Here is a 27,759-nt window from a genome sequence, read left to right as displayed (position 1 = left end):
GACCCGGGTCTCCCTGTGTGAGGTGTAGTCTCTGATGTCCTTTAGCCTGGTTCCTGACCCGGGTCTCCCTGTGTGAGGTGAACTCTCTGATGTCCTTTAGCCTGGTTCCTGACCCTTGTCTCCCTGTGTGAGGTGAACTCTCTGATGTCCTTTAGCCTGGTTCCTGACCCTTGTCTCCCTGTGTGAGGTGAACTCTCTGATGTCCTTTAGCCTGGTTCCTGTCCCGGGTCTCCCTGTGTGAGGTGAACTCTCTGATGTCCTTTAGCCTGGTTCCTGACCCGGGTCTCCCTGTGTGAGGTGCAGTCTCTGATGTCCTTTAGCCTGGTTCCTGACCCGGGTCTCCCTGTGTGAGGTGAACTCTCTGATGTCCTTTAGCCTGGTTCCTGACCCTTGTCTCCCTGTGTGAGGTGTGGTCTCTGATGTCCTTTAGCCTGGTTCCTGACCCGGGTCTCCCTGTGTGACAGGAGCTGGCTGTCGAAGTCCAGGATTCTCTGGCGAAGGCAAATGATGTGGCAGTGGAGACCTTCTCGTCCATGAAGACTGTGCGGAGTTTTGCCAATGAGGAGGGGGAGTCTCGACGCTACAGTGAGCGATTACAGGACACTTACCGGCTCAACAAGAAGGAGGCTGCGGCCTACGCTGGCTTCATGTGGACTAACAGTGTAAGTGGTGATAAGTGAGGCTCCCCGGGGTGTGGGGCGAGGGGTGGGGTCTTGGGGTGGGAGGCGGTGTGGGGAGCGGCCGAGTGAGGCGAGATGCGGTGTGGGGAGCAGAGCTGGTGGGGGGCGCGGTGGGCGGAGTGTGGCGTGAGGGGGCGGGATGAGGCCGGGGGCGGAGAGCAGAGCTGGGGCGGGGCGGAGTTTATTTTTATTCGTCCATGGGATGTGGGCGTCGCTGGCGAGGCCGGCATTTATTGCCCATCCCTAATTGCCCTCGAGAAGGTGGTGGTGAGCCGCCTTCTTGAACCGCTGCAGTCCGTGTGGTGAAGGTTCTCCCACAGTGCTGTTCGGAAGGGAGTTCCAGGATTTTGACCCAGCGACGATGAAGGAACGGCGATATATTTCCAAGTCGGGATGGTGTGTGACTTGGAGGGGAACGTGCAGGTGGTGTTGTTCCCATGTGCCTGCTGCTCTTGTCCTTCTAGGTGGTAGAGGTCGCGGGTTTGGGAGGTGCTGTCGAAGAAGCCTTGTCGAGTTGTTTTTCAAACTGGATGCCTGTGTCCAGCGGTGTGCCTCAGGCATCGGTGCTGGGTCCGCTGTTATTTGTTGTTTATATTAATGATTTGGATGAGAATTTAGGAGGCATGGTTAGTAAGTTTGCAGATGACACCAAGATTGGTGGCATTGTGGACAGTGAAGAAGGTTATCTGGGATTGCAACGGGATCTTGATCAATTGGGCCAGTGGGCCGATGAATGGCAGATGGAGTTTAATTTAGATAAATGTGAGGTGATGCATTTTGGTAGATCGAATCGGGCCAGGACCTACTCCGTTAATGGTAGGGCGTTGGGGAGAGTTATAGAACAAAGAGATCTAGGAGTACAGATTCATAGCTCCTTGAAAGTGGAGTCACAGGTGGATAGGGTGGTGAAGAAGGCATTCGGCATGCTTGGTTTCATTGGTCAGAACATTGAATGCAGGAGTTGGGATGTCTTGTTGAAGTTGTACAGGGCATTGGTGAGGCCACACTTGGAATACTGTATACAGTTCTGGTCACCCTATTATAGAAAGGATATTATTAAACTAGAAAGAGTGCAGAAAAGATTTACTAGGATGCTACCGGGACTTGATGGTTTGACTTACAGGGAGAGGTTAGACAGACTGGGACTTTTTTCCCTGGAGAGTAGGAGGTTAAGGGGTGATCTTATAGAAGTCTATAAAATAATGAGGGGCATAGATAAGGTCGATAGTCAAAATCTTTTCCCAAAGGTAGGGGAGTCTATAACGAGGGGGCATAGATTTAAGGTGAGAGGGGAGAGATACAAAAGGGTCCAGAGGGGCAATTTTTTCACTCAAAGGGCGGTGAGTGTCTGGAACGAGCTGCCAGAGGCAGTAGTAGAGGCGGGTCCAATTTTGTCTTTTAAAAAGCATTTGGACAGTTACATGGGTAAGATGGGTATAGAGGGATATGGGCCAAGTGCAGGCAATTGGGACTAGCTTAGTGGTATAAACTGGGCGACATGGACATGTTGGGCCGAAGGGCCTGTTTCCATGTTGTAACTTCTATGATTCTATGATTCTATGATTCTATGAGTTGCTGCAGTGCATCCTGTGGATGGTACACACTGCAGCCACAGTGCGCCGGTGGTGAAGGGAGTGAATGTTTAGGGTGGTGGATGGGGTGCCAATCAAGCGGGCTGCTTTGTCCTGGATGGTGTCGAGCTTCTTGAGTGTTGTTGGAGCTGCACTCATCCAGGCAAGTGGAGAGAATTCCATCACACTCCTGACTTGTGCTTTGTAGATGGTGGAAAGGCTTTGAGGAGTCAGGAGGTGAGTCACTTGCCGCAGAATATCCAGCCTCTGACCTGCTCTTGTAGCCACAGTATTTATATGGCTGGTCCAGTTAAGTTTCTGGTCAATGGTGACCACCAGGATGTTGATGGTGGAGGATTTGGTGATGGTAATGCCGTTGAATGTCAAGGGGAGGTGGTTGGACTCTGTCTTGTTGGAGATGGTCATTGCCTGGCACTTGTCTGGCGCGAATGTTACTTGCCACTTATCAGCCCAAGCCTGGATGTTGTCCAGGTCTTGCTGCATGCGGGCTCGGACTGCTTCATTATCTGAGGGGTTGCGAATGGAACTGAACACTGTGCAATCATCAGCAAACATCCCCATTTCTGATCTTATGATGGAGGGAAGTTCATTGATGAAGCAGCTGAAGATGGTTGGGCCGAGGACACTGCCCTGAGGAACTCCTGCAGCAATGTCCTGGGACTGAGATGATTGGCCTCCAACAACCACTACCATCTTCCTTTGTGCCTGGTATGACTCCAACCACTGGAGAGATTTCCCCCTGATTCCATTGACTTCAATTGTACTAGTGTGGGGTGGGGCGGGGCGCGGGGGTGGGGCGCGGGGGCGGGGCGCGGGGGGTGGGGCGCGGGGGGCGGGGCGCTGGGGCGGAGCGCGGGGGTGGAGCGCGGGGGGCGGGGCGCGGGGGCGGAGCGCGGGGGGTTGAATGTGGGGGATGGGAGAGTTGATGGCGGTAACCAGCCCCACTTCTTTCTGCTGGTGGGTCTGATGTGTTTGTGATATTGAAGACATCGGTGCAGACAGTCACAGCAACGCCCACCCCCCACCTCCTCCTCCTCGTCCCCATCTCTCCCCACCCCCCCCCTCCTCCATCTGGGGTAACTCTTTAATCTGTCCCCCTCACTCTCTCTCTCCTCCTGCCCCAGCTCTCGGGCCTGGTGCTGAAGGTCAGTCTCCTGTACTATGGGGGTCACCTGGTGACATCTGGGAAGGTGACGAGTGGGGACCTGGTCTCCTTCATCCTCTACGAGCTGCAGTTCACGACGGCCATCGAGGTGAGTGAGGGAGGGGGTGAACAGGGGAAAGAGAGGGTTCGAGCGGGTGAGGGAAGAGGGTTTGGTGGGGGTGGGGGAGAGGGAGAGGGTTCGGTGGGGGGGGGAGGGGGAGAGTGTTCAGTGGGGGGGGGAGGGGGAGAGTGTTCAGTGGGGGGGGAGGGGGAGAGTGTTCGGTGGGGGGGGAGGGGGGAGAGGTTCGGTGGGGGGGGAGGGGGAGAGGGTTCGGTGGGGGGGGAGGGGGAGAGGGTTCGGTGGGGGGGGAGGGGGAGAGGGTTCGGTGGGGGGGGGAGGGGGAGAGGGTTCGATGAGGGGGAGAGGGTTCGGTGGGGGGGGAGGGGGAGAGGTTCGGTGGGGGGGGGAGGGGGAGAGGGTTCGGTGGGGGGGGAGGGGGAGAGGGTTCGGTGGAGGGGGAGGGGGAGAGGGTTCGGTGGGGGGGGAGGGGGAGAGGGTTCGGTGGGGGGGGAGGGGGAGAGGGTTCGGTGGGGGGGGGGAGGGGGAGAGGGTTCGGTGGGGGGGGGAGGGGGAGAGGGTTCGGTGGAGGGGGGAGGGGGAGAGGATTCGGGGGGGATTGTTCGGGGGTTTTTGAATCATAGAATCATAGAAGTTTACAACATGGAAACAGGCCCTTCGGCCCAACATGTCCATGTCGCCCAGTTTATACCACTAAGCTAGTCCCAATTGCCTGCATTTGGCCCATATCCCTCTATACCCATCTTACCCATGTAACTGTCCAAATGCTTTTTAAAAGACAAAATTGTACCCGCCTCTACTACTGCCTCTGGCAGCTCGTTCCAGACACTCACCACCCTTTGAGTGAAAAAATTGCCCCTCTGGATCCTTTTGTATCTCTCCCCTCTCACCTTAAATCTGTGCCCCCTCGTTATAGACTCCCCTACCTTTGGGAAAAGATTTTGACTATCGACCTTATCTATGCCCCTCATTATTTTATAGACTTCTATAAGATCACCCCTCAACCTCCTACTCTCCAGGGAAAAAAGTCCCAATCTGTCTAACCTCTCCCTATAAGTCAAACCATCAAGTCCCGGCAGCATCCTAGTAAATCTTTTCTGCACTCTTTCTAGTTTAATAATATCCTTTCTATAATAGGGTGACCAGAACTGTACACAGTATTCCAAGTGTGGGCCTTACTAATGTCCTGTACAACTGCAACAAGACATCCCAACTCCTGTATTCAATGTTATGACCAATGAAACCAAGCATGCCGAATGCCTTCTTCACCACCCTATCCACCTGTGACTCCACTTTCAAGGAGCTATGAACCTGTACTCCCAGATCTCTTTGTTCTATAACTCTCCCCAACGCCCTACCATTAACGGAGTAGGTCCTGGCCCGATTCGATCTACCAAAATGCATCACCTCACATTCATCTAAATTAAACTCCATCTGCCATTCATCGACCCACTGGCCCAATTTATCAAGATCCCGTTGCAATCTTAGATAACCTTCTTCACTGTCCACAATGCCACCAATCTTGGTGTCATCTGCAAACTTACTAACCATGCCTCCTAAATTCTCATCCAAATCATTAATATAAATAACAAATAACAGCGGACCCAGCACCGATCCCTGAGGCACACCGCTGGACACAGGCCTCCAGTTTGAAAAACAACCCTCTACAACCACCCTCTGTCTTCTGTCGTCAAGCCAATTTTGTATCCAATTGGCTACCTCACCTTGGATCCCGTGAGATTTAACCTTATGTAACAACCTACCATGCGGTACCTTGTCAAAGGCTTTGCTAAAGTCCATGTAGACCACGTCTACTGCACAGCCCTCATCTATCTTCTTGGTTACCCCTTCAAAAAATTCAATCAAATTCGTGAGACATGATTTTCCTCTCACAAAACCATGCTGACTGTTCCTAATTAGTCCCTGCCTCTCCAAATGCCTGTAGATTCTGTCCCTCAGAATACCCTCTAACAACTTACCCACTACAGATGTCAGGCTCACCGGTCTGTCGTTCCCAGGCTTTTCCCTGCCGCCCTTCTTAAACAAAGGCACAACATTTGCTGCCCTCCAATCTTCAGGCACCTCACCTGTAGCTGTCGATGATTCAAATATCTCTGCTAGGGGACCCGCAATTTCCTCCCTAACCTCCCATAACGTCCTGGGATAGATTTCATCAGGTCGCGGAGATTTATCTACCTTGATGCGCGTCAAGACTTCCAGCACCTCCCTCTCTGTAATATGTACACTCCTCAAGACATCACTGTTTATTTCCCCAAGTTCCCTAACATCCATGCCTTTCTCAACCGTAAATACCGATGTGAAATATTCATTCAGGATCTCACCCATCTCTTGTGGTTCCGCACATAGATGACCTTGTTGATCCTTAAGAGGCCCTACTCTCTCCCTAGTTACTCTTTTACTCTCTCCCTAGTTACTCTTTTTTCGGGGGGGATGGTTCGGGGGGGATTGTTCGGGGGTTCGGGGGGGATTGTTCAGGGGGGATTGTTCGGGGGTTCGGGGGGGATTGTTCGGGGGTTCGGGGGGATTGTTCGGGGGTGATTGTTCGGGGGTTCGGGGTGATTGTTCGGGGGGATTGTTCGGGGGTTCGGGGGGATTGTTCGGGGGTTCGGGGGGGATTGTTCGGGGGTTCGGGGGTGATTGTTCGGGGGTTCGGGGGGGATGGTTCGGGTGATGGTTCGGGGGGATTGTTCGGGGGGGATTGTTTGGGGGTTCGGGGGGATTGTTCGGGGGTTCGGGGGGATTGTTTGGGGGTTCGGGGGGATGGTTCGGGGGGGATTGTTTGGGGGTTCGGGGGGATTGTTCGTGGGTTCGGGGGGGATTGTTTGGGGGTTCGGGGGGATTGTTCGGGGGTTCGGGGGGATTGTTCGGTGGTTCGGGGGGGATTGTTGGGGGGTTTGGGGGGATTGTTCGGGAGTCAGACTGAATTTAACTGAAGGGATGTTCTAGTAAAGTTTCTAACTTGTTACCGTGCCTGCAGCAGTGCGAATTGTGCTGAAGCTGTTTCCCTCTGTGTCCTATGGCAGGTCTTACTGTCTGTCTACCCCAGTGTGAAGAAAGCTGTGGGGGCCTCAGAGAAAGTCTTCGAGTACATGGATCGTAAACCTGCCCTGCCCACTGTGGGGACCCTCTGCCCAAAAAGACTAAAGGCTCACGTCGAGTTCAAGAACGTGACCTTTGCTTACCCCAAGCGACCAGAAGCCCTGGTCTTGAAGGTACGGTCGATCTTCAGCGTCATCTCATTCTGCAGGGACATCATATGTTGGTGAAAGGAAGCAACAGTCTGCACCAATCATTGCGGAGTGACCCCTGACACTGGCAGGCTCTGCACCAATCATTGCCGAGTGACCCCTGACACTGGCAGGCTCTGCACCAATCATTGCAGAGTGACCCCCTGACACTGGCAGGCTCTGCACCAATCATTGCCAAGTGACCCCTGACACTGTCAGGCTCTGCACCAATCATAGAGTCATAGAGTCATACAGCACGGATAGAGGCCCTTCGGCCCATCGTGTCATTGCCGAGTGACCCCTGACACCGGCAGGCTCTGCACCAATCATTGCCGAGTGACCCCTGACACCGGCAGGCTCTGCACCAATCATTGCAGAGTGACCCCTGACACCAGCAGGCTCTGCACCAATCATTGCAGAGTGACCCCTGACACTGGCAGGCTCTGCACCAATCATTGCGGAGTGACCCCTGACACCAGCAGGGTCAGAGGCTAAATACAGGTAGAATTAGAGTCAACACTTCTGTCACCTCGCAGGATTTTTCATCCTTTGTTTTGGTCACGGAGAGGATTTGTGATTGAGTTATGTCGAAGTGTTGTGGGAAAAAAAAGTAAACTCACATGGCCTTAAAAAAAAACAAATCCCTGGGCTGCAGGCATTGAGGTTGTGTGTTAAAACCAGACAAGCCAGTTTGTGAAATGTTGTGGCTCACCATCGAGATAGATCAGAGTATTTTCTAAATGGCGAGAAGCTCGGAACTGTGGGTGAGCAGAGAGATTTGGGAGTCCAAGCACAGAAATCATTAAAAGCCAGTGGAGAGATACAAAAAGGATTGGGAAAGGCTAATGGAACGTTGGCCTTTATCTCGGGGACTGGAATACAAAGGGGAGGAAGTTATGTTCCAGCTGTGCAGAGCTCTGGTCAGACCACATCTGGAGACTGTGTTCAGTTCTGGGCACCGCACCTCAGGAAGGATAGATTGGCCTTGGAGGGGGTGCAGCCCAGATTCACCAGAATGATCCCGGGGCTAAAAGGGTTAAATTACGAGGACAGGTTGTGCAGACTAGGCTTGTATTCCCTCGAGTTTAGAAGATTGAGGGGTGATCTGATCGAGGTGTTTAAAATGTTAAAAGGATTTGATAGGGTAGATACGGAGAAACGACTTCGTCCAGTCGGGGAGACAAGAACAAGAGGACGGAATCTTCAAATTCGAGCCAGGCCGTTCAGGGGTGAAACCAGGAAGCATTTCTTCACACAAAGGGTGGTGGGAATCTGGAACTCACTCCCCCAAAAGGCTGAGCATTCTGGGGGTTCATTGGAGCTTTCAAAACTGAGATTGATGGATTTTTGTTAGACACTGGTATTAAGGGTTACAGAACCAAGGCGGGAGATGGAGTTACCAGCACAGATGCATTTAAGGGGAAGCTGGATAAACACATGAGGGAGAAAGGAACAGAAGGATATGCTGATAGGGTGAGATGAAGTAGGGAGGGAGGAGGCTCGTGTGGAGCATAAACACCAGCATGGACCTGTTGCACCAAATGGCCTATTTCTGTGCTGTAAATTCTTTGTAATGGAGTTAAGATATAGATCAGCCATGAACTAATTGAATGGCAGACCGGGCTCGAGGGGCTGAATGGCCTCCTCCTATTCCTATCTTCCGCTTACAGGAGTGACCTGAGGAGACTGTTTAAGGCAAACCCAAAACTTGTAACAACATCTGATACTATTTGTTTTCAGAATGTGTCCTTTGAGCTGAAGGGTGGGGAGATCACTGCCCTGGTGGGCCCCTCTGGAGGGGGGAAGACCACCTGCGTCAGTCTCCTGGAGCGGTTTTATGAACCTCAGTCAGGGCAGATCCTGCTGGACGGGAAACCGATCGAGGAATACGAGCACAAATATTATCATAACAAGGTAAGGGACAGAGTGCAATAACACAGTGTGAAATCCACAGGGACAGAGTGTAATATACACAGTGTGAAATCCACAGGGACAGAGTGTAATAACACAGTGTGAAATCCACAGGGACAGAGTGTAATAACACAGTGTGAAATCCACAGGGACAGAGTGCAATAACACAGTGTGAAATCCACAGGGACAGAGTGTAATATACAGAGTGTGAAATCCACAGGGACAGAGTGTAATAACACAGTGTGAAATCCACAGGGACAGAGTGTAATATACACAGTGTGAAATCCACAGGGACAGAGTGTAATATACACAGTGTGAAATCCACAGGGACAGAGTGTAATAACACAGTGTGAAATCCACAGGGACAGAGTGTAATATACACAGTGTGAAATCCACAGGGACAGAGTGTAATAACACAGTGTGAAATCCACAGGGACAGAGTGCAATAACACAGTGTGAAATCCACAGGGACAGAGTGTAATAACACAGTGTGAAATCCACAGGGACAGAGTGTAATAACACAGTGTGAAATCCACAGGGACAGAGTGTAATAACACAGTGTTAAATCCACAGGGACAGAGTGTAATATACACAGTGTGAAATCCACAGGGACAGAGTGTAATAACACAGTGTGAAATCCACAGGGACAGAGTGTAATAACACAGTGTGAAATCCACAGGGACAGAGTGTAATAACACAGTGTGAAATCCACAGGGACAGAGTGTAATAACACAGTGTGAAATCCACAGGGACAGAGTGTAATATACACAGTGTGAAATCCACAGGGACAGAGTGTAATATACAGAGTGCGAAATCCACAGGGACAGAGTGTAATATACACAGTGTGAAATCCACAGGGACAGAGTGTAATAACACAGTGTGAAATCCACAGGGACAGAGTGTAATATACACAGTGTGAAATCCACAGGGACAGAGTGTAATATACACAGTGTGAAATCCACAGGGACAGAGTGTAATATACACAGTGTGAAATCCACAGGGACAGAGTGTAATAACACAGTGTGAAATCCACAGGGACAGAGTGTAATATACACAGTGTGAAATCCACAGGGACAGAGTGTAATATACACAGTGTGAAATCCACAGGGACAGAGTGTAATATACACAGTGTGAAATCCACAGGGACAGAGTGTAATAACACAGTGTGAAATCCACAGGGACAGAGTGTAATATACACAGTGTGAAATCCACAGGGACAGAGTGTAATAACACAGTGTGAAATCCACAGGGACAGAGTGAAATATACACAGTGTGAAATCCACAGGGACAGAGTGTAATAACACAGTGTGAAATCCACAGGGACAGAGTGTAATAACACAGTGTGAAATCCACAGGGACAGAGTGTAATAACACAGTGTGAAATCCACAGGGACAGAGTGTAATATACACAGTGTGAAATCCACAGGGACAGAGTGTAATAACACAGTGTGAAATCCACAGGGACAGAGTGTAATAACACAGTGTGAAATCCACAGGGACAGAGTGTAATATACAGAGTGTGAAATCCACAGGGACAGAGTGTAATAACACAGTGTGAAATCCACAGGGACAGAGTGTAATATACACAGTGTGAAATCCACAGGGACAGAGTGTAATAACACAGTGTGAAATCCACAGGGACAGAGTATAATATACAGAGTGTGAAATCCACAGGGACAGAGTGTAATATACAAAGTGTGAAATCCACAGGGACAGAGTATAATATACAGAGTGTGAAATCCACAGGGACAGAGTGTAATATACACAGTGTGAAATCCACAGGGACAGAGTATAATATACACACAGTGTGAAATCCACAGGGACAGAGTGTAATATACAGAGTGTGAAATCCACAGGGACAGAGTATAATATACAGAGTGTGAAATCCACAGGGACAGAGTATAATATACACAGTGTGAAATCCACAGGGACAGAGTGTAATATACACAGTGTGAAATCCACAGGGACAGAGTGTAATATACAGAGTGTGAAATCCACAGGGACAGAGTATAATATACACAGTGTGAAATCCACAGGGACAGAGTATAATATACACACAGTGTGAAATCCACAGGGACAGAGTGTAATATACAGAGTGTGAAATCCACAGGGACAGAGTATAATATACAGAGTGTGAAATCCACAGGGACAGAGTGTAATATACACAGTGTGAAATCCACAGGGACAGAGTATAATATACAGAGTGTGAAATCCACAGGGACAGAGTGTAACAACACAGTGTGAAATCCACAGGGACAGAGTGTAATAACACAGTGTGAAATCCACAGGGACAGAGTGTAATATACACAGTGTGAAATCCACAGGGACAGAGTGTAATATACACAGTGTGAAATCCACAGGGACAGAGTGTAATAACACAGTGTAATATCCACAGGGGCAGAGTGTCATATACACAGTGTGAAATCCACAGGGACAGAGTGTAATAACACAGTGTGAAATCCACAGGGACAGAGTGTAATATACACAGTGTGAAATCCACAGGGACAGAGTGCAATAACACAGTGTGAAATCCACAGGGACAGAGTGTAATATACACAGTGTGAAATCCACAGGGACAGAGTGTAATAACACAGTGTGAAATCCACAGGGACAGAGTGTAATATACACAGTGTGAAATCCACAGGGACAGAGTGTAATATACACAGTGTGAAATCCACAGGGACAGAGTGTAATATACACAGTGTGAAATCCACAGGGACAGAGTGTAATAACACAGTGTGAAATCCACAGGGACAGAGTGTAATATACACAGTGTGAAATCCACAGGGACAGAGTGTAATATACACAGTGTGAAATCCACAGGGACAGAGTGTAATATACACAGTGTGAAATCCACAGGGACAGAGTGTAATAACACAGTGTGAAATCCACAGGGACAGAGTGTAATATACACAGTGTGAAATCCACAGGGACAGAGTGTAATATACACAGTGTGAAATCCACAGGGACAGAGTGTAATATACACAGTGTGAAATCCACAGGGACAGAGTGTAATAACACAGTGTGAAATCCACAGGGACAGAGTGTAATATACACAGTGTGAAATCCACAGGGACAGAGTGTAATAACACAGTGTGAAATCCACAGGGACAGAGTGTAATATACACAGTGTGAAATCCACAGGGACAGAGTGTAATATACACAGTGTGAAATCCACAGGGACAGAGTGTAATATACACAGTGTGAAATCCACAGGGACAGAGTGTAATAACACAGTGTGAAATCCACAGGGACAGAGTGTAATATACACAGTGTGAAATCCACAGGGACAGAGTGTAATATACACAGTGTGAAATCCACAGGGACAGAGTGTAATATACACAGTGTGAAATCCACAGGGACAGAGTGTAATATACACAGTGTGAAATCCACAGGGACAGAGTGTAATAACACAGTGTGAAATCCACAGGGACAGAGTGTAATATACACAGTGTGAAATCCACAGGGACAGAGTGTAATATACACAGTGTGAAATCCACAGGGACAGAGTGTAATATACACAGTGTGAAATCCACAGGGACAGAGTGTAATAACACAGTGTGAAATCCACAGGGACAGAGTGTAATATACACAGTGTGAAATCCACAGGGACAGAGTGTAATAACACAGTGTGAAATCCACAGGGACAGAGTGAAATATACACAGTGTGAAATCCACAGGGACAGAGTGTAATAACACAGTGTGAAATCCACAGGGACAGAGTGTAATAACACAGTGTGAAATCCACAGGGACAGAGTGTAATAACACAGTGTGAAATCCACAGGGACAGAGTGTAATATACACAGTGTGAAATCCACAGGGACAGAGTGTAATATACACAGAGTGAAATCCACAGGGACAGAGTGTAATAACACAGTGTGAAATCCACAGGGACAGAGTGTAATATACACAGTGTGAAATCCACAGGGACAGAGTGTAATAACACAGTGTGAAATCCACAGGGACAGAGTGTAATATACACAGTGTGAAATCCACAGGGACAGAGTGTAATAACACAGTGTGAAATCCACAGGGACAGAGGGTAATAACACAGTGTGAAATCCACAGGGACAGAGTGTAATATGCACAGTGTGAAATCCACAGGGACAGAGTGTAATAACACAGTGTGAAATCCACAGGGACAGAGTGTAATAACACAGTGTGAAATCCACAGGGACAGAGTGCAATATACACAGTGTGAAATCCACAGGGACAGAGTGTAATATACACAGTGTGAAATCCACAGGGACAAAGTGTAATATGCACAGTGTGAAATCCACAGGGACAGAGTGTAATAACACAGTGTGAAATCCACAGGGACAGAGTGTAATAACACAGTGTGAAATCCACAGGGACAGAGTGTAATAACACAGTGTGAAATCCACAGGGACAGAGTGTAATAACACAGTGTGAAATCCACAGGGACAGAGTGTAATAACACAGTGTGAAATCCACAGGGACAGAGTGTAATAACACAGTGTGAAATCCACAGGGACAGAGTGTAATAACACAGTGTGAAATCCACAGGGACAGAGTGTAATAACACAGTGTGAAATCCACAGGGACAGAGTGTAATAACACAGTGTGAAATCCACAGGGACAGAGTGTAATAACACAGTGTGAAATCCACAGGGACAGAGTGTAATATACACAGTGTGAAATCCACAGGGACAGAGTGTAATATACACAGTGTGAAATTCACAGGGACAGAGTGTAATATACACAGTGTGAAATCCACAGGGACAGAGTGTAATAACACAGTGTGAAATCCACAGGGACAGAGTGTAATAACACAGTGTGAAATCCACAGGGACAGAGTGTAATATACACAGTGTGAAATCCACAGGGACAGAGTGTAATATACACAGTGTGAAATCCACAGGGACAGAGTGTAATATACACAGTGTGAAATCCACAGGTACAGAGTGTAATATACACACAGTGTGAAATCCACAGGGACAGAGTGTAATATACACAGTGTGAAATCCACAGGGACAGAGTGTAATATAGACAGTGTGAAATCCACAGGTACAGAGTGTAATATACACACAGTGTGAAATCCACAGGGACAGAGTGTAATATACACAGTGTGAAATCCACAGGTACAGAGTGTAATATACACACAGTGTGAAATCCACAGGGACAGAGTGTAATATACACAGTGTGAAATCCACAGGGACAGAGTGTAATATAGACAGTGTGAAATCCACAGGGACAGAGTGTGATATACACAGTGTGAAATCCACAGGGACAGAGTGTAATATACACAGTGTGAAATCCACAGGGACAGAGTGTAATATGCACAGTGTGAAATCCACAGGGACAGAGTGTAATAACACAGTGTGAAATCCACAGGGACAGAGTGCAATAACACAGTGTGAAATCCACAGGGACAGAGTGTAATATACACAGTGTGAAATCCACAGGGACAGAGTGTAATAACACAGTGTGAAATCCACAGGGACAGAGTGCAATATACACAGTGTGAAATCCACAGGGACAGAGTGTGATATACACAGTGTGAAATCCACAGGGACAGAGTGTAATATACACAGTGTGAAATCCACAGGGACAGAGTGTAATATTCACAGTGTGAAATCCACAGGGACAGAGTGTAATAACACAGTGTGAAATCCACAGGGACAGAGTGTAATAACACAGTGTGACATCCACAGGGACAGAGTGTAATATACACAGTGTGAAATCCACAGGGACAGAGTGCAATATACACAGTGTGAAATCCACAGGGACAGAGTGTAATATACACTTTGTGAAATCCACAGGGACAGAGTGTAATATACACAGTGTGAAATCCACAGGGACAGAGTGTAATATACACAGTGTGAAATCCGCAGGGACAGAGTGTAATATACACAGTGTGAAATCCACAGGGACAGAGTGTAATATACACAGTGTGAAATCCACAGGGACAGAGTGTAATATACACAGTGTGAAATCCACAGGGACAGAGTGTAATATAGACAGTGTGAAATCCACAGGGACAGAGTGTGATATACACAGTGTGAAATCCACAGGGACAGAGTGTAATAACACAGTGTGAAATCCACAGGGACAGAGTGTAATAACACAGTGTGAAATCCACAGGGACAGAGTGTAATATACACAGTGTGAAATCCACAGGGACAGAGTGTAATAACACAGTGTGAAATCCACAGGGACAGAGTGTAATATACACAGTGTGAAATCCACAGGGACAGAGTGTAATATACACAGTGTGAAATCCACAGGGACAGAGTGTAATATACACAGTGTGAAATCCACAGGGACAGAGTGTAATATACACAGTGTGAAATCCACAGGGACAGAGTGTAATAACACAGTGTGAAATCCACAGGGACAGAGTGTAATATACACAGTGTGAAATCCACAGGGACAGAGTGTAATATACACAGTGTGAAATCCACAGGGACAGAGTATAATATACACAGTGTGAAATCCACAGGGACAGAGTGTAATAACACAGTGTGAAATCCACAGGGACAGAGTGTAATAACACAGTGTGAAATCCACAGGGACAGAGTGTAATATACACAGTGTGAAATCCACAGGGACAGAGTGCAATAACACAGTGTGAAATCCACAGGGACAGAGTATAATATACATGCAGTGTGAAATCCACAGGGACAGAGTGTAATATACACAGTGTGAAATCCACAGGGACAGAGTGTAATATACACAGTGTGAAATCCACAGGGACAGAGTGTAATATACACAGTGTGAAATCCGCAGGGACAGAGTGTAATATACACAGTGTGAAATCCACAGGGACAGAGTGTAATATACACAGTGTGAAATCCACAGGGACAGAGTGCAATATACACAGTGTGAAATCCACAGGGACAGAGTGTAATATAGACAGTGTGAAATCCACAGGGACAGAGTGTGATATACACAGTGTGAAATCCACAGGGACAGAGTGTAATAACACAGTGTGAAATCCACAGGGACAGAGTGTAATAACACAGTGTGAAATCCACAGGGACAGAGTGTAATATACACAGTGTGAAATCCACAGGGACAGAGTGTAATAACACAGTGTGAAATCCACATGGACAGAGTGTAATATACACAGTGTGAAATCCACAGGGACAGAGTGTAATATACACAGTGTGAAATCCACAGGGACAGAGTGTAATATACACAGTGTGAAATCCACAGGGACAGAGTGTAATATACACAGTGTGAAATCCACAGGGACAGAGTGTAATAACACAGTGTGAAATCCACAGGGACAGAGTGTAATATACACAGTGTGAAATCCACAGGGACAGAGTGTAATATACACAGTGTGAAATCCACAGGGACAGAGTGTAATATACACAGTGTGAAATCCACAGGGACAGAGTGTAATATACACAGTGTGAAATCCACAGGGACAGAGTGTAATAACACAGTGTGAAATCCACAGGGACAGAGTGTAATATACACAGTGTGAAATCCACAGGGACAGAATGCAATAACACAGTGTGAAATCCACAGGGACAGAGTATAATATGCATACAGTGTGAAATCCACAGGGACAGAGTGTAATATACACAGTGTGAAATCCACAGGGACAGAGTGTAATATACACAGTGTGAAATCCACAGGGACAGAGTGTAATAACACAGTGTGAAATCCACAGGGACAGAGTGTAATAACACAGTGTGAAATCCACAGGGACAGAGTGTAATAACACAGTGTGAAATCCACAGGGACAGAGTGTAATATACACAGTGTGAAATCCACAGGGACAGAGTGTAATATACACAGTGTGAAATCCACAGGGACAGAGTGTAATATACACAGTGTGAAATCCACAGGGACAGAGTGTAATAACACAGTGTGAAATCCACAGGGACAGAGTGTAATAACACAGTGTGAAATCCACAGGGACAGAGTGTAATAACACAGTGTGAAATCCACAGGGACAGAGTGTAATATACACAGTGTGAAATCCACAGGGACAGAGTGCAATAACACAGTGTGAAATCCACAGGGACAGAGTGTAATAACACAGTGTGAAATCCACAGGGACAGAGTGTAATAACACAGTGTGAAATCCACAGGGACAGAGTGTAATATACACACAGTGTGAAATCCACAGGGACAGAGTGTAATATACACAGTGTGAAATCCACAGGGACAGAGTGTAATATACACAGTGTGAAATCCACAGGGACAGAGTGTAATAACACAGTGTGAAATCCACAGGGACAGAGTGTAATAACACAGTGTGAAATCCACAGGGACAGAGTGTAATAACACAGTGTGAAATCCACAGGGACAGAGTGTAATATACACAGTGTGAAATCCACAGGGACAGAGTGTAATAACACAGTGTGAAATCCACAGGGACAGAGTGTAATATACACATTGTGAAATCCACAGGGACAGAGTGTGATATACACAGTGTGAAATCCACAGGGACAGAGTGTAATAACACAGTGTGAAATCCACAGGGACAGAGTGTAATATACACAGTGTGAAATCCAGAGGGACAGAGTGTAATATACACAGTGTGAAATCCACAGGGACAGAGTGTGATATAGACAGTGTGAAATCCACAGGGACAGAGTGTGATACACACAGTGTGAAATCCACAGGGACAGAGTGTAATATACACAGTGTGAAATCCACAGGGACAGAGTGTAATATGCACAGTGTGAAATCCACAGGGACAGAGTGCAATAACACAGTGTGAAATCCACAGGGACAGAGTGTAATAACACAGTGTGAAATCCACAGGGACAGAGTGTAATACACACAGTGTGAAATCCACAGGGACAGAGTGTAATATACACAGTGTGAAATCCACAGGGACAGAGTGTAATATACACAGTGTGAAATCCACAGGGACAGAGTGTAATAACACAGTGTGAAATCCACAGGGACAGAGTGTAATAACACAGTGTGAAATCCACAGGGAAAGAGTGTAATATAGACAGTGTGAAATCCACAGGGACAGAGTGTAATATACACAGTGTGAAATCCACAGGGACAGAGTGTAATATAGACAGTGTGAAATCCACAGGGACAGAGTGTAATAACACAGTGTGAAATCCACAGGGACAGAGTGTAATAACACAGTGTGAAATCCACAGGGACAGAGTGTAATAGACACAGTGTGAAATCCACAGGGACAGAGTGTAATATACACAGTGTGAAATCCACAGGGACAGAGTGTAATAACACAGTGTGAAATCCACAGGGACAGAGTGTAATAACACAGTGTGAAATCCACAGGGACAGAGTGCAATATACACAGTGTGAAATCGACAGGGACAGAGTGTAATAACACAGTGTGAAATCCACAGGGACAGAGTGTAATATACAGAGTGTGAAATCCACAGGGACAGAGTGTAATAACACAGTGTGAAATCCACAGGGACAGAGTGTAATAACACAGTGTGAAATCCACAGGGACAGAGTGTAATATACAGAGTGTGAAATCCACAGGGACAGAGTGTAATATACACGGTGTGAAATCCACAGGGACAGAGTGTAATAACACAGTGTGAAATCCACAGGGACAGAGTGTAATATACACAGTGTGAAATCCACAGGGACAGAGTGTAATATACACAGTGTGAAATCCACAGGGACAGAGTGTAATAACACAGTGTGAAATCCACAGGGACAGAGTGTAATATACACAGTGTGAAATCCACAGGGACAGAGTGTAATATACACAGTGTGAAATCCACAGGGACAGAGTGTGATATACACAGTGTGAAATCCACAGGGACAGAGTGTAATAACACAGTGTGAAATCCACAGGGACAGAGTGTAATATACACAGTGTGAAATCCAGAGGGACAGAGTGTAATATACACAGTGTGAAATCCACAGGGACAGAGTGTGATATAGACAGTGTGAAATCCACAGGGACAGAGTGTGATATACACAGTGTGAAATCCACAGGGACAGAGTGTGATATAGACAGTGTGAAATCCACAGGGACAGAGTGTGATATACACAGTGTGAAATCCACAGGGACAGAGTGTAATATACACAGTGTGAAATCCACAGGGACAGAGTGTAATATACACAGTGTGAAATCCACAGGGACAGAGTGCAATAACACAGTGTGAAATCCACAGGGACAGAGTGTAATAACACAGTGTGAAATCCACAGGGACAGAGTGTAATACACACAGTGTGAAATCCACAGGGACAGAGTGTAATATACACAGTGTGAAATCCACAGGGACAGAGTGTAATATACACAGTGTGAAATCCACAGGGACAGAGTGTAATAACACAGTGTGAAATCCACAGGGACAGAGTGTAATAACACAGTGTGAAATCCACAGGGAAAGAGTGTAATATAGACAGTGTGAAATCCACAGGGACAGAGTGTAATATACACAGTGTGAAATCCACAGGGACAGAGTGTAATATAGACAGTGTGAAATCCACAGGGACAGAGTGTAATAACACAGTGTGAAATCCACAGGGACAGAGTGTAATAACACAGTGTGAAATCCACAGGGACAGAGTGTAATAGACACAGTGTGAAATCCACAGGGACAGAGTGTCATATACACAGTGTGAAATCCACAGGGACAGAGTGTAATAACACAGTGTGAAATCCACAGGGACAGAGTGTAATAACACAGTGTGAAATCCACAGGGACAGAGTGTAATATACACAGTGTGAAATCTACAGGGACAGCGTGTAATAACACAGTGTGAAATCCACAGGGACAGAGTGTAATATACAGAGTGTGAAATCCACAGGGACAGAGTGTAATAACACAGTGTGAAATCCACAGGGACAGAGTGTAATAACACAGTGTGAAATCCACAGGGACAGAGTGTAATATACACAGTGTGAAATCCACAGGGACAGAGTGTAATATACACAGTGTGAAATCCACAGGGACAGAGTGTAATAACACAGTGTGAAATCCACAGGGACAGAGTGTAATATACACAGTGTGAAATCCACAGGGACAGAGTGTAATATACACAGTGTGAAATCCACAGGGACAGAGTGTAATAACACAGTGTGAAATCCACAGGGACAGAGTGTAATAACACAGTGTGAAATCCACAGGGACAGTTTGTAATATACACAGTGTGAAATCCACAGGGACAGAGTGTAATATACACAGTGTGAAATCCACAGGGACAGTTTGTCATATACACAGTGTGAAATCCACAGGGACAGAGTGTAATATACACAGTGTGAAATCCACAGGGACAGTTTGTAATATACACAGTGTGAAATCCACAGGGACAGAGTGTAATATACACAGTGTGAAATCCACAGGGACAGAGTGTAATATACACAGTGTGAAATCCACAGGGACAGAGTGTGATAACACAGTGTGAAATCCACAGGGACAGAGTGTGATATACACAGTGTGAAATCCACAGGGACAGAGTGTAATAACACAGTGTGAAATCCACAGGGACAGAGTGTAATAACACAGTGTGAAATCCACAGGGACAGAGTGTAATAACACAGTGTGAAATCCACAGGGACAGTTTGTAATATACACAGTGTGAAATCCACAGGGACAGTTTGTAATATACACAGTGTGAAATCCACAGGGACAGAGTGTAATATACACAGTGTGAAATCCACAGGGACAGAGTGTAATAACACAGTGTGAAATCCACAGGGACAGAGTGTGATATACACAGTGTGAAATCCACAGGGACAGAGTGTAATAACACAGTGTGAAATCCACAGGGACAGAGTGTAATAACACAGTGTGAAATCCACAGGGACAGTTTGTAATATACACAGTGTGAAATCCACAGGGACAGTTTGTAATATACACAGTGTGAAATCCACAGGGACAGAGTGTAATATACACAGTGTGAAATCCACAGGGACAGTTTGTAATATACACAGTGTGAAATCCACAGGGACAGAGTGTAATAACACAGTGTGAAATCCACAGGGACAGAGTGTAATAACACAGTGTGAAATCCACAGGGACAGAGTGTAATATACACAGTGTGAAATCCACAGGGACAGAGTGTAATATACACAGTGTGAAATCCACAGGGACAGAGTGTAATATACACAGTGTGAAATCCACAGGGACAGAGTATAATATGCACAGTGTGAAATCCACAGGGACAGAGTGTAATATACACAGTGTGAAATCCACAGGGACAGAGTGCAATATACACACAGTGTGAAATCCACAGCGACAGAGTGTAATAACACAGTGTGAAATCCACAGGGACAGATTGTAATATGCACAGTGTGAAATCCACAGGGACAGAGTGTAATAACACAGTGTGAAATCCACAGGGACAGAGTGTAATATGCACAGTGTGAAATCCACAGGGACAGAGTGTAATATACACAGTGTGAAATCCACAGGGACAGAGTGTAATAACACAGTGTGAAATCCACAGGGACAGAGTGTAATATACACAGTGTGAAATCCACAGCGACAGAGTGTAATAACACAGTGTGAAATCCACAGGGACAGAGTGTAATATACACACAGTGTGAAATCCACAGCGACAGAGTGTAATAACACAGTGTGAAATCCACAGGGACAGAGTGTAATATACACAGTGTGAAATCCACAGGGACAGAGTGTAATAACACAGTGTGAAATCCACAGGGACAGAGTGTAATATACACAGTGTGAAATCCACAGGGACAGAGTGTAATAACACAGTGTGAAATCCACAGGGACAGAGTGTAATAACACAGTGTGAAATCCACAGGGACAGAGTGTAATATACACAGTGTGAAATCCACAGGGACGGAGTGTAATAACACAGTGTGAAATCCACAGGGACAGAGTGTAATAACACAGTGTGAAATCCACAGGGACAGAGTGTAATAACACAGTGTGAAATCCACAGGGACAGAGTGCAATATACACAGTGTGAAATCCACAGGGACAGAGTGTAATATACACAGTGTGAAATCCACAGGGACAGAGTGTAATAACACAGTGTGAAATCCACAGGGACAGAGTGTAATATACACAGTGTGAAATCCACAGGGACAGAGTGTAATAACACAGTGTGAAATCCACAGGGACAGAGTGTAATAACACAGTGTGAAATCCACAGGGACAGAGTGTAATAACACAGTGTGAAATCCACAGGGACAGAGTGTAATAACACAGTGTGAAATCCACAGGGACAGAGTGTAATATACACAGTGTGAAATCCACAGGGACAGAGTGTAATAACACAGTGTGAAATCCACAGGGACAGAGTGTAATAACACAGTGTGAAATCCACAGGGACAGAGTGTAATATACACAGTGTGAAATCCACAGGGACAGAGTGTAATAACACAGTGTGAAATCCACAGGGACAGAGTGTAATATACACAGTGTGAAATCCACAGGGACAGAGTGTAATAACACAGTGTGAAATCCACAGGGACAGAGTGTAATATACACAGTGTGAAATCCACAGGGACAGAGTGTATCCTTCCTGTATCCCTGATTCCTTCACCTGCGGGAAGTGTGTCCAGCTGCAGCTATTGTTTGACCGCTTGACGGCTCTGGAGCTGCGGATGGACTCACTTTGGAGCATCCGCGATGCTGAGAAAGTCGTGGATAGCACGTTCAGTGAGTTGGTCACACCGCAGATAAAAATTACTGAGGGAGATAGTGAATGGGTGACCAACAGACAGAGGAAGAGTAGGAAGGCAGTGCAGGGGTCCCCTGCGGTCATCTCCCTCCAAAACAGGTATACCGTTTTGGATACTGTTGGCGGAGATGGCTCACCAGGGGAAGGTGGCAGTGGCCAGGTTCATGGCACCGTGGCTGGCTCTGCTGCACAGGAGGGCAGGAAAAAGAGTGGCAGAGCTATAGTGATAGGGGACTCGATTGTAAGGGGAATAGACAGGCGTTTCTGCGGACGCAACCGAGACTCCAGGATGGTATGTTGCCTCCCTGGTGCAAGGGTCAAGGATGTCTCGGAGCGGCTGCAGGACATTCTGGAGGGGGAGGGTGAACAGCCAGTTGTCGTGGTGCATATAGGCACCAACGATATAGGTAAAAAACAGGATGAGGTCCTACAAGCTGAATTTAGGGAGTTAGGAGTTGAACTAAAGAGTAGGACCTCAAAGGTAGTAATCTCAGGATTGCTACCAGTGCCACGGGTTAGTCAGAGTAGGAATGACAGGATAGCTAAGATGAATACGTGGCTTGAGAGATGGTGCAAGAGGGAGGGATTCAAATTCCTGGGCCATTGGAACCGGTTCTGGGGGAGGTGGGACCAGTACAAATTGGACGGTCTGCATCTGGGCAGGACTGGAACCAATGTCCTAGGGGGAGTGTTTGCTAGTGCTGTTGGGGAGGGTTTAAACTAATGTGGCAGGGGGATGGGAACCGATGCAGGAAGTCAGTGGGAAATAAAGTGGTGACAGAAACAAAAGGCAGTAAGGGAGAGTGTACAGAACATGACCGGACAGATGGTCTGAGAAAGCAGGGCAAAGACCAAGGGAAGACTAGATTAAACTGCATTTATTTCAATGCAAGAAGTCTGATGGGCAAGGCAGATGAACTCAGGGCATGGATGGGTACATGGGACTGGGATGTTATAGCTATTACTGAAACATGGCTAAGGGAGGGGCAGGACTGGCAGCTCAATGTTCCAGGGTACAGATGCTATAGGAAAGATAGAGCAGGAGGTAAGAGAGGAGGGGGAGTTGCGTTCTTGATTAGGGAGAACATCACGGCAGTAGTGAGAGGGGATATATCCGAGGGTTCGCCCACTGAGTCCATATGGGTAGAACTGAAAAATAAGAAGGGAGAGATCACTTTGATAGGATTGTACTACAGACCCCCAAATAGTCAACGGGAAATTGAGGAGCAAATATGTAAGGAGATTACAGACAGCTGCAAGAAAAATAGGGTGGTAATAGTAGGGGACTTTAACTTTCCCAACATTGACTGGGACAGCCATAGCATTAGGGGCTTGGATGGAGAGAAATTTGTTGAGTGTATTCAGGAGGAATTTCTCATTCAGTATGTGGATGGCCCGACTAGAGAGGGGGCAAAACTTGACCTCCTCTTGGGAAATAAGGAAGGGCAGGTGACAGAAGTGTTAGTGAGGGATCACTTTGGGACCAGTGATCATAATTCCATTAGTTTTAAGATAGCTATGGAGAAGGATAGGTCTGGCCCAAAAGTTAAAATTCTAAATTGGGGAAAGGCCAATTTTGATGGTATTAGACAGGAACTTTCAGAAGTTGATTGGGAGAGTCTGTTGGCAGGCAAAGGGACGTCTGGTAAGTGGGAGGCTTTCAAAAGTGTGTTAACCAGGGTTCAGTGTAAGCACATTCCTTATAAAGTGAAGGGCAAGGCTGGTAGAAGTAGGGAACCTTGGATGACTCGGGAGATTGAGGCACTAGTCAAAAATAAGAAGGAGGCATATGACATGCATAGGCAGCTGGGATCAAGTGGATCCCTTGAAGAGTATAGAGATTGCCGGAGTAGAGTTAAGAGAGAAATCAGGAGGGCAAAAAGGGGATATGAGATTGCTTTGGCAGATCAGGCAAAGGTGAATCCAAAGAGCTTCTACAAATACATAAAGGGCAAAAGGGTAACAAGGGAGAGAGTAGGGCCTCTTAAGGATCAACAAGGTCATCTATGTGCGGAACCACAAGAGATGGGTGAGATCCTGAATGAATATTTCATTTCGGTATTTACGGTTGAGAAAGGCATGGATGTTAGGGAACTTGGGGAAATAAATAGTGATGTCTTGAGGAGTGTACATATTACAGAGAGGGAGGTGCTGGAAGTCTTAACGCGCATCAAGGTAGATAAATCTCCGGGACCTGATGAAATGTATCCCAGGACGTTATGGGAGGTTAGGGAGGAAATTGCGGGTCCCCTAGCAGAGATATTTGAATCATCCACCGCTACAGGTGAGGTGCCTGAAGATTGGAGGGTAGCAAATGTTGTGCCTTTGTTTAAGAAGGGCGGCAGGGAAAAGCCTGGGAACTACAGACCAGTGAGCCTGACATCTGTAGTGGGTAAGTTGTTAGAGGGTATTCTGAGGGACAGAATCTACAGGCATTTGGAGAGGCAGGGACTAATTAGGAACAGTCAGCATGGTTTTGTGAGAGGAAAATCATGTCTCACGAATTTGATTGAGTTTTTTGAAGGGGTAACCAAGAAGATAGATGAGGGCTGTGCAGTAGACGTGGTCTACATGGACTTCAGCAAAGCATTTGACAAGGTACCGCATGGTAGGTTGTTACATAAGGTTAAATCTCATGGGATCCAAGGTGAGGTAGCCAATTGGATACAAAATTGGCTTGACGACAGAAGACAGAGGGTGGTTGTCGAGGGTTGTTTTTCAAACTGGATGCCTGTGTCCAGCGGTGTGCCTCAGGGATCGGTGCTGGGTCCGCTGTTATTTGTTATTTATATTAATGATTTGGATGAGAATTTAGGAGGCATGGTTAGTAAGTTTGCAGATGACACCAAGATTGGTGGCATTGTGGACAGTGAAGAAGGTTATCTAGGATTGCAACGGGATCTTGATAAATTGGGCCAGTGGGCCGATGAATGGCATATGGAGTTTAATTTAGATAAATGTGAGGTGATGCATTTTGGTAGATCGAATCGGGCCAGGACCTACTCCGTTAATGGTAGGGCGTTGGGGAGAGTTATAGAACAAAGAGATCTAGGAGTACAGATTCATAGCTCCTTGAAAGTGGAGTCACAGGTGGATAGGGTGGTGAAGAAGGCATTCAGCATGCTTGGTTTCATTGGTCAGAACATTGAATGCAGGAGTTGGGATGTCTTGTTGAAGTTGTACAGGGCATTGGTGAGGCCACACTTGGAGTACTGTGTACAGTTCTGGTCACCCTATTATAGAAAGGATATTATTAAACTAGAAAGAGTGCAGAAAAGATTTACTAGGATGCTACCGGGACTTGATGGTTTGACTTACAGGGAGAGGTTAGACAGTCTGGGACTTTATTCCCTGGAGAGTAGGAGGTTAAGGGGTGATCTTATAGAAGTCTATAAAATAATGAGGGGCATAGATAAGGTCGATAGTCAAAATCTTTTCCCAAAGGTAGGGGAGTCTACAACGAGGGGGCACAGATTTAAGGTGAGAGGGGAGAGATACAAAAGGATCCAGAGGGGCAATTTTTTCACTCAAAGGGTGGTGAGTGTCTGGAACGAGCTGCCAGAGGCAGTAGTAGAGGCGGGTACAATTTTGTCTTTTAAAAAGCATTTGGACAGTTACATGGGGAAGATGGGTATCGAGGGATATGGGCCAAGTGCAGGCAATTGGGACTAGCTCAGTGGTATAAACTGGGCGACATGGACATGTTGGGCCGAAGGGCCTGTTTCCATGTTGTAACTTCTATGATTCTTCTATGATTCTATACACACAGTGTGAAATCCACAGGGACAGAGTGTAATAACACAGTGTGAAATCCACAGGGACAGAGTGTAATAACACAGTGTGAAATCCACAGGGACAGAGTGTAATATACACAGTGTGAAATCCACAGGGACAGAGTGTAATAACACAGTGTGAAATCCACAGGGACAGAGTGTAATATACACAGTGTGAAATCCACAGGGACAGAGTGTAATAACACAGTGTGAAATCCACAGGGACAGAGTGTCATAACACAGTGTGAAATCCACAGGGACAGAGTGTAATAACACAGTGTGAAATCCACAGGGACAGAGTGTAATAACACAGTGTGAAATCCACAGGGACAGAGTGTAATAACACAGTGTGAAATCCACAGGGACAGAGTGTAATATACACAGTGTGAAATCCACAGGGACAGAGTGTAATATACACACAGTGTGAAATCCACAGGGACAGAGTGTAATAACACTGTGTGAAATCCACAGGGACAGAGTGCAATAACACAGTGTGAAATCCACAGGGACAGAGTGTAATAACACAGTGTGAAATCCACAGGGACAGAGTGCAATAAACACAGTGTGAAATCCACAGGGACAGAGTGTAATATACACACATTGTGAAATCCACAGGGACAGAGTGTAATAACACAGTGTGAAATCCACAGGGACAGAGTGCAATATACACAGTGTGAAATCCACAGGGACAGAGTGTAATATACACACAGTGTGAAATCCACAGGGACAGAGTGTAATAACACAGTGTGAAATCCACAGGGACAGAGTGTAATATACACAGTGTGAAATCCACAGGGACAGAGTGCAATATACACAGTGTGAAATCCACAGGGACAGAGTGTAATAACACTGTGTGAAATCCACAGGGACAGAGTGTAATATACACAGTGTGAAATCCACAGGGACAGAGTGTAATATACACAGTGTGAAATCCACAGGGACAGAGTGTGATATACACAGTGTGAAATCCACAGGGACAGAGTGTAATATACACAGTGTGAAATCCACAGGGACAGAGTGTAATATACACAGTGTGAAATCCACAGGGACAGAGTGTAATAACACAGTGTGAAATCCACAGGGACAGAGTGTGATATACACAGTGTGAAATCCACAGGGACAGAGTGCAATAACACAGTGTGAAATCCACAGGGACAGAGTGTAATAACACAGTGTGAAATCCACAGGGACAGAGTGTAATAACACAGTGTGAAATCCACAGGGACAGTTTGTAATATACACAGTGTGAAATCCACAGGGACAGTTTGTAATATACACAGTGTGAAATCCACAGGGACAGAGTGTAATATACACAGTGTGAAATCCACAGGGACAGAGTGTAATAACACAGTGTGAAATCCACAGGGACAGAGTGTGATATACACAGTGTGAAATCCACAGGGACAGAGTGTAATAACACAGTGTGAAATCCACAGGGACAGAGTGTAATAACACAGTGTGAAATCCACAGGGACAGTTTGTAATATACACAGTGTGAAATCCACAGGGACAGTTTGTAATATACACAGTGTGAAATCCACAGGGACAGAGTGTAATATACACAGTGTGAAATCCACAGGGACAGTTTGTAATATACACAGTGTGAAATCCACAGGGACAGAGTGTAATAACACAGTGTGAAATCCACAGGGACAGAGTGTAATAACACAGTGTGAAATCCACAGGGACAGAGTGTAATACACACAGTGTGAAATCCACAGGGACAGAGTGTAATATACAC

The 27,759-nt window shown here is 46.3% G+C and overlaps 1 protein-coding gene across 1 annotated transcript in view; it reads left to right on the top strand.

The window, feature by feature from the left end:
* Positions 1-27,759, top strand: part of LOC137311238 (antigen peptide transporter 1-like) — a gene marked incomplete at its 3' end in the record, with an annotated part of 130,072 nt that overhangs the window by 55,376 nt on the left and 46,937 nt on the right. The window contains exons 6-9 of the mRNA XM_067978556.1: positions 465-662; positions 3,397-3,525; positions 6,540-6,728; positions 8,484-8,657. Coding sequence (XP_067834657.1) covers positions 465-662; positions 3,397-3,525; positions 6,540-6,728; positions 8,484-8,657 — 690 coding nt within the window. The remainder of the gene's footprint in view (positions 1-464; positions 663-3,396; positions 3,526-6,539; positions 6,729-8,483; positions 8,658-27,759) is intronic.

The sequence above is a fragment of the Heptranchias perlo genome, unplaced genomic scaffold (assembly GCF_035084215.1).
Source record: "Heptranchias perlo isolate sHepPer1 unplaced genomic scaffold, sHepPer1.hap1 HAP1_SCAFFOLD_316, whole genome shotgun sequence".
NCBI classification, from domain to species: Eukaryota; Metazoa; Chordata; class Chondrichthyes; order Hexanchiformes; family Hexanchidae; genus Heptranchias; species Heptranchias perlo.
The sequence above is the reverse complement of the archived record's forward strand: the minus strand, read 5'-3'. Positions and strand labels throughout refer to the sequence as shown.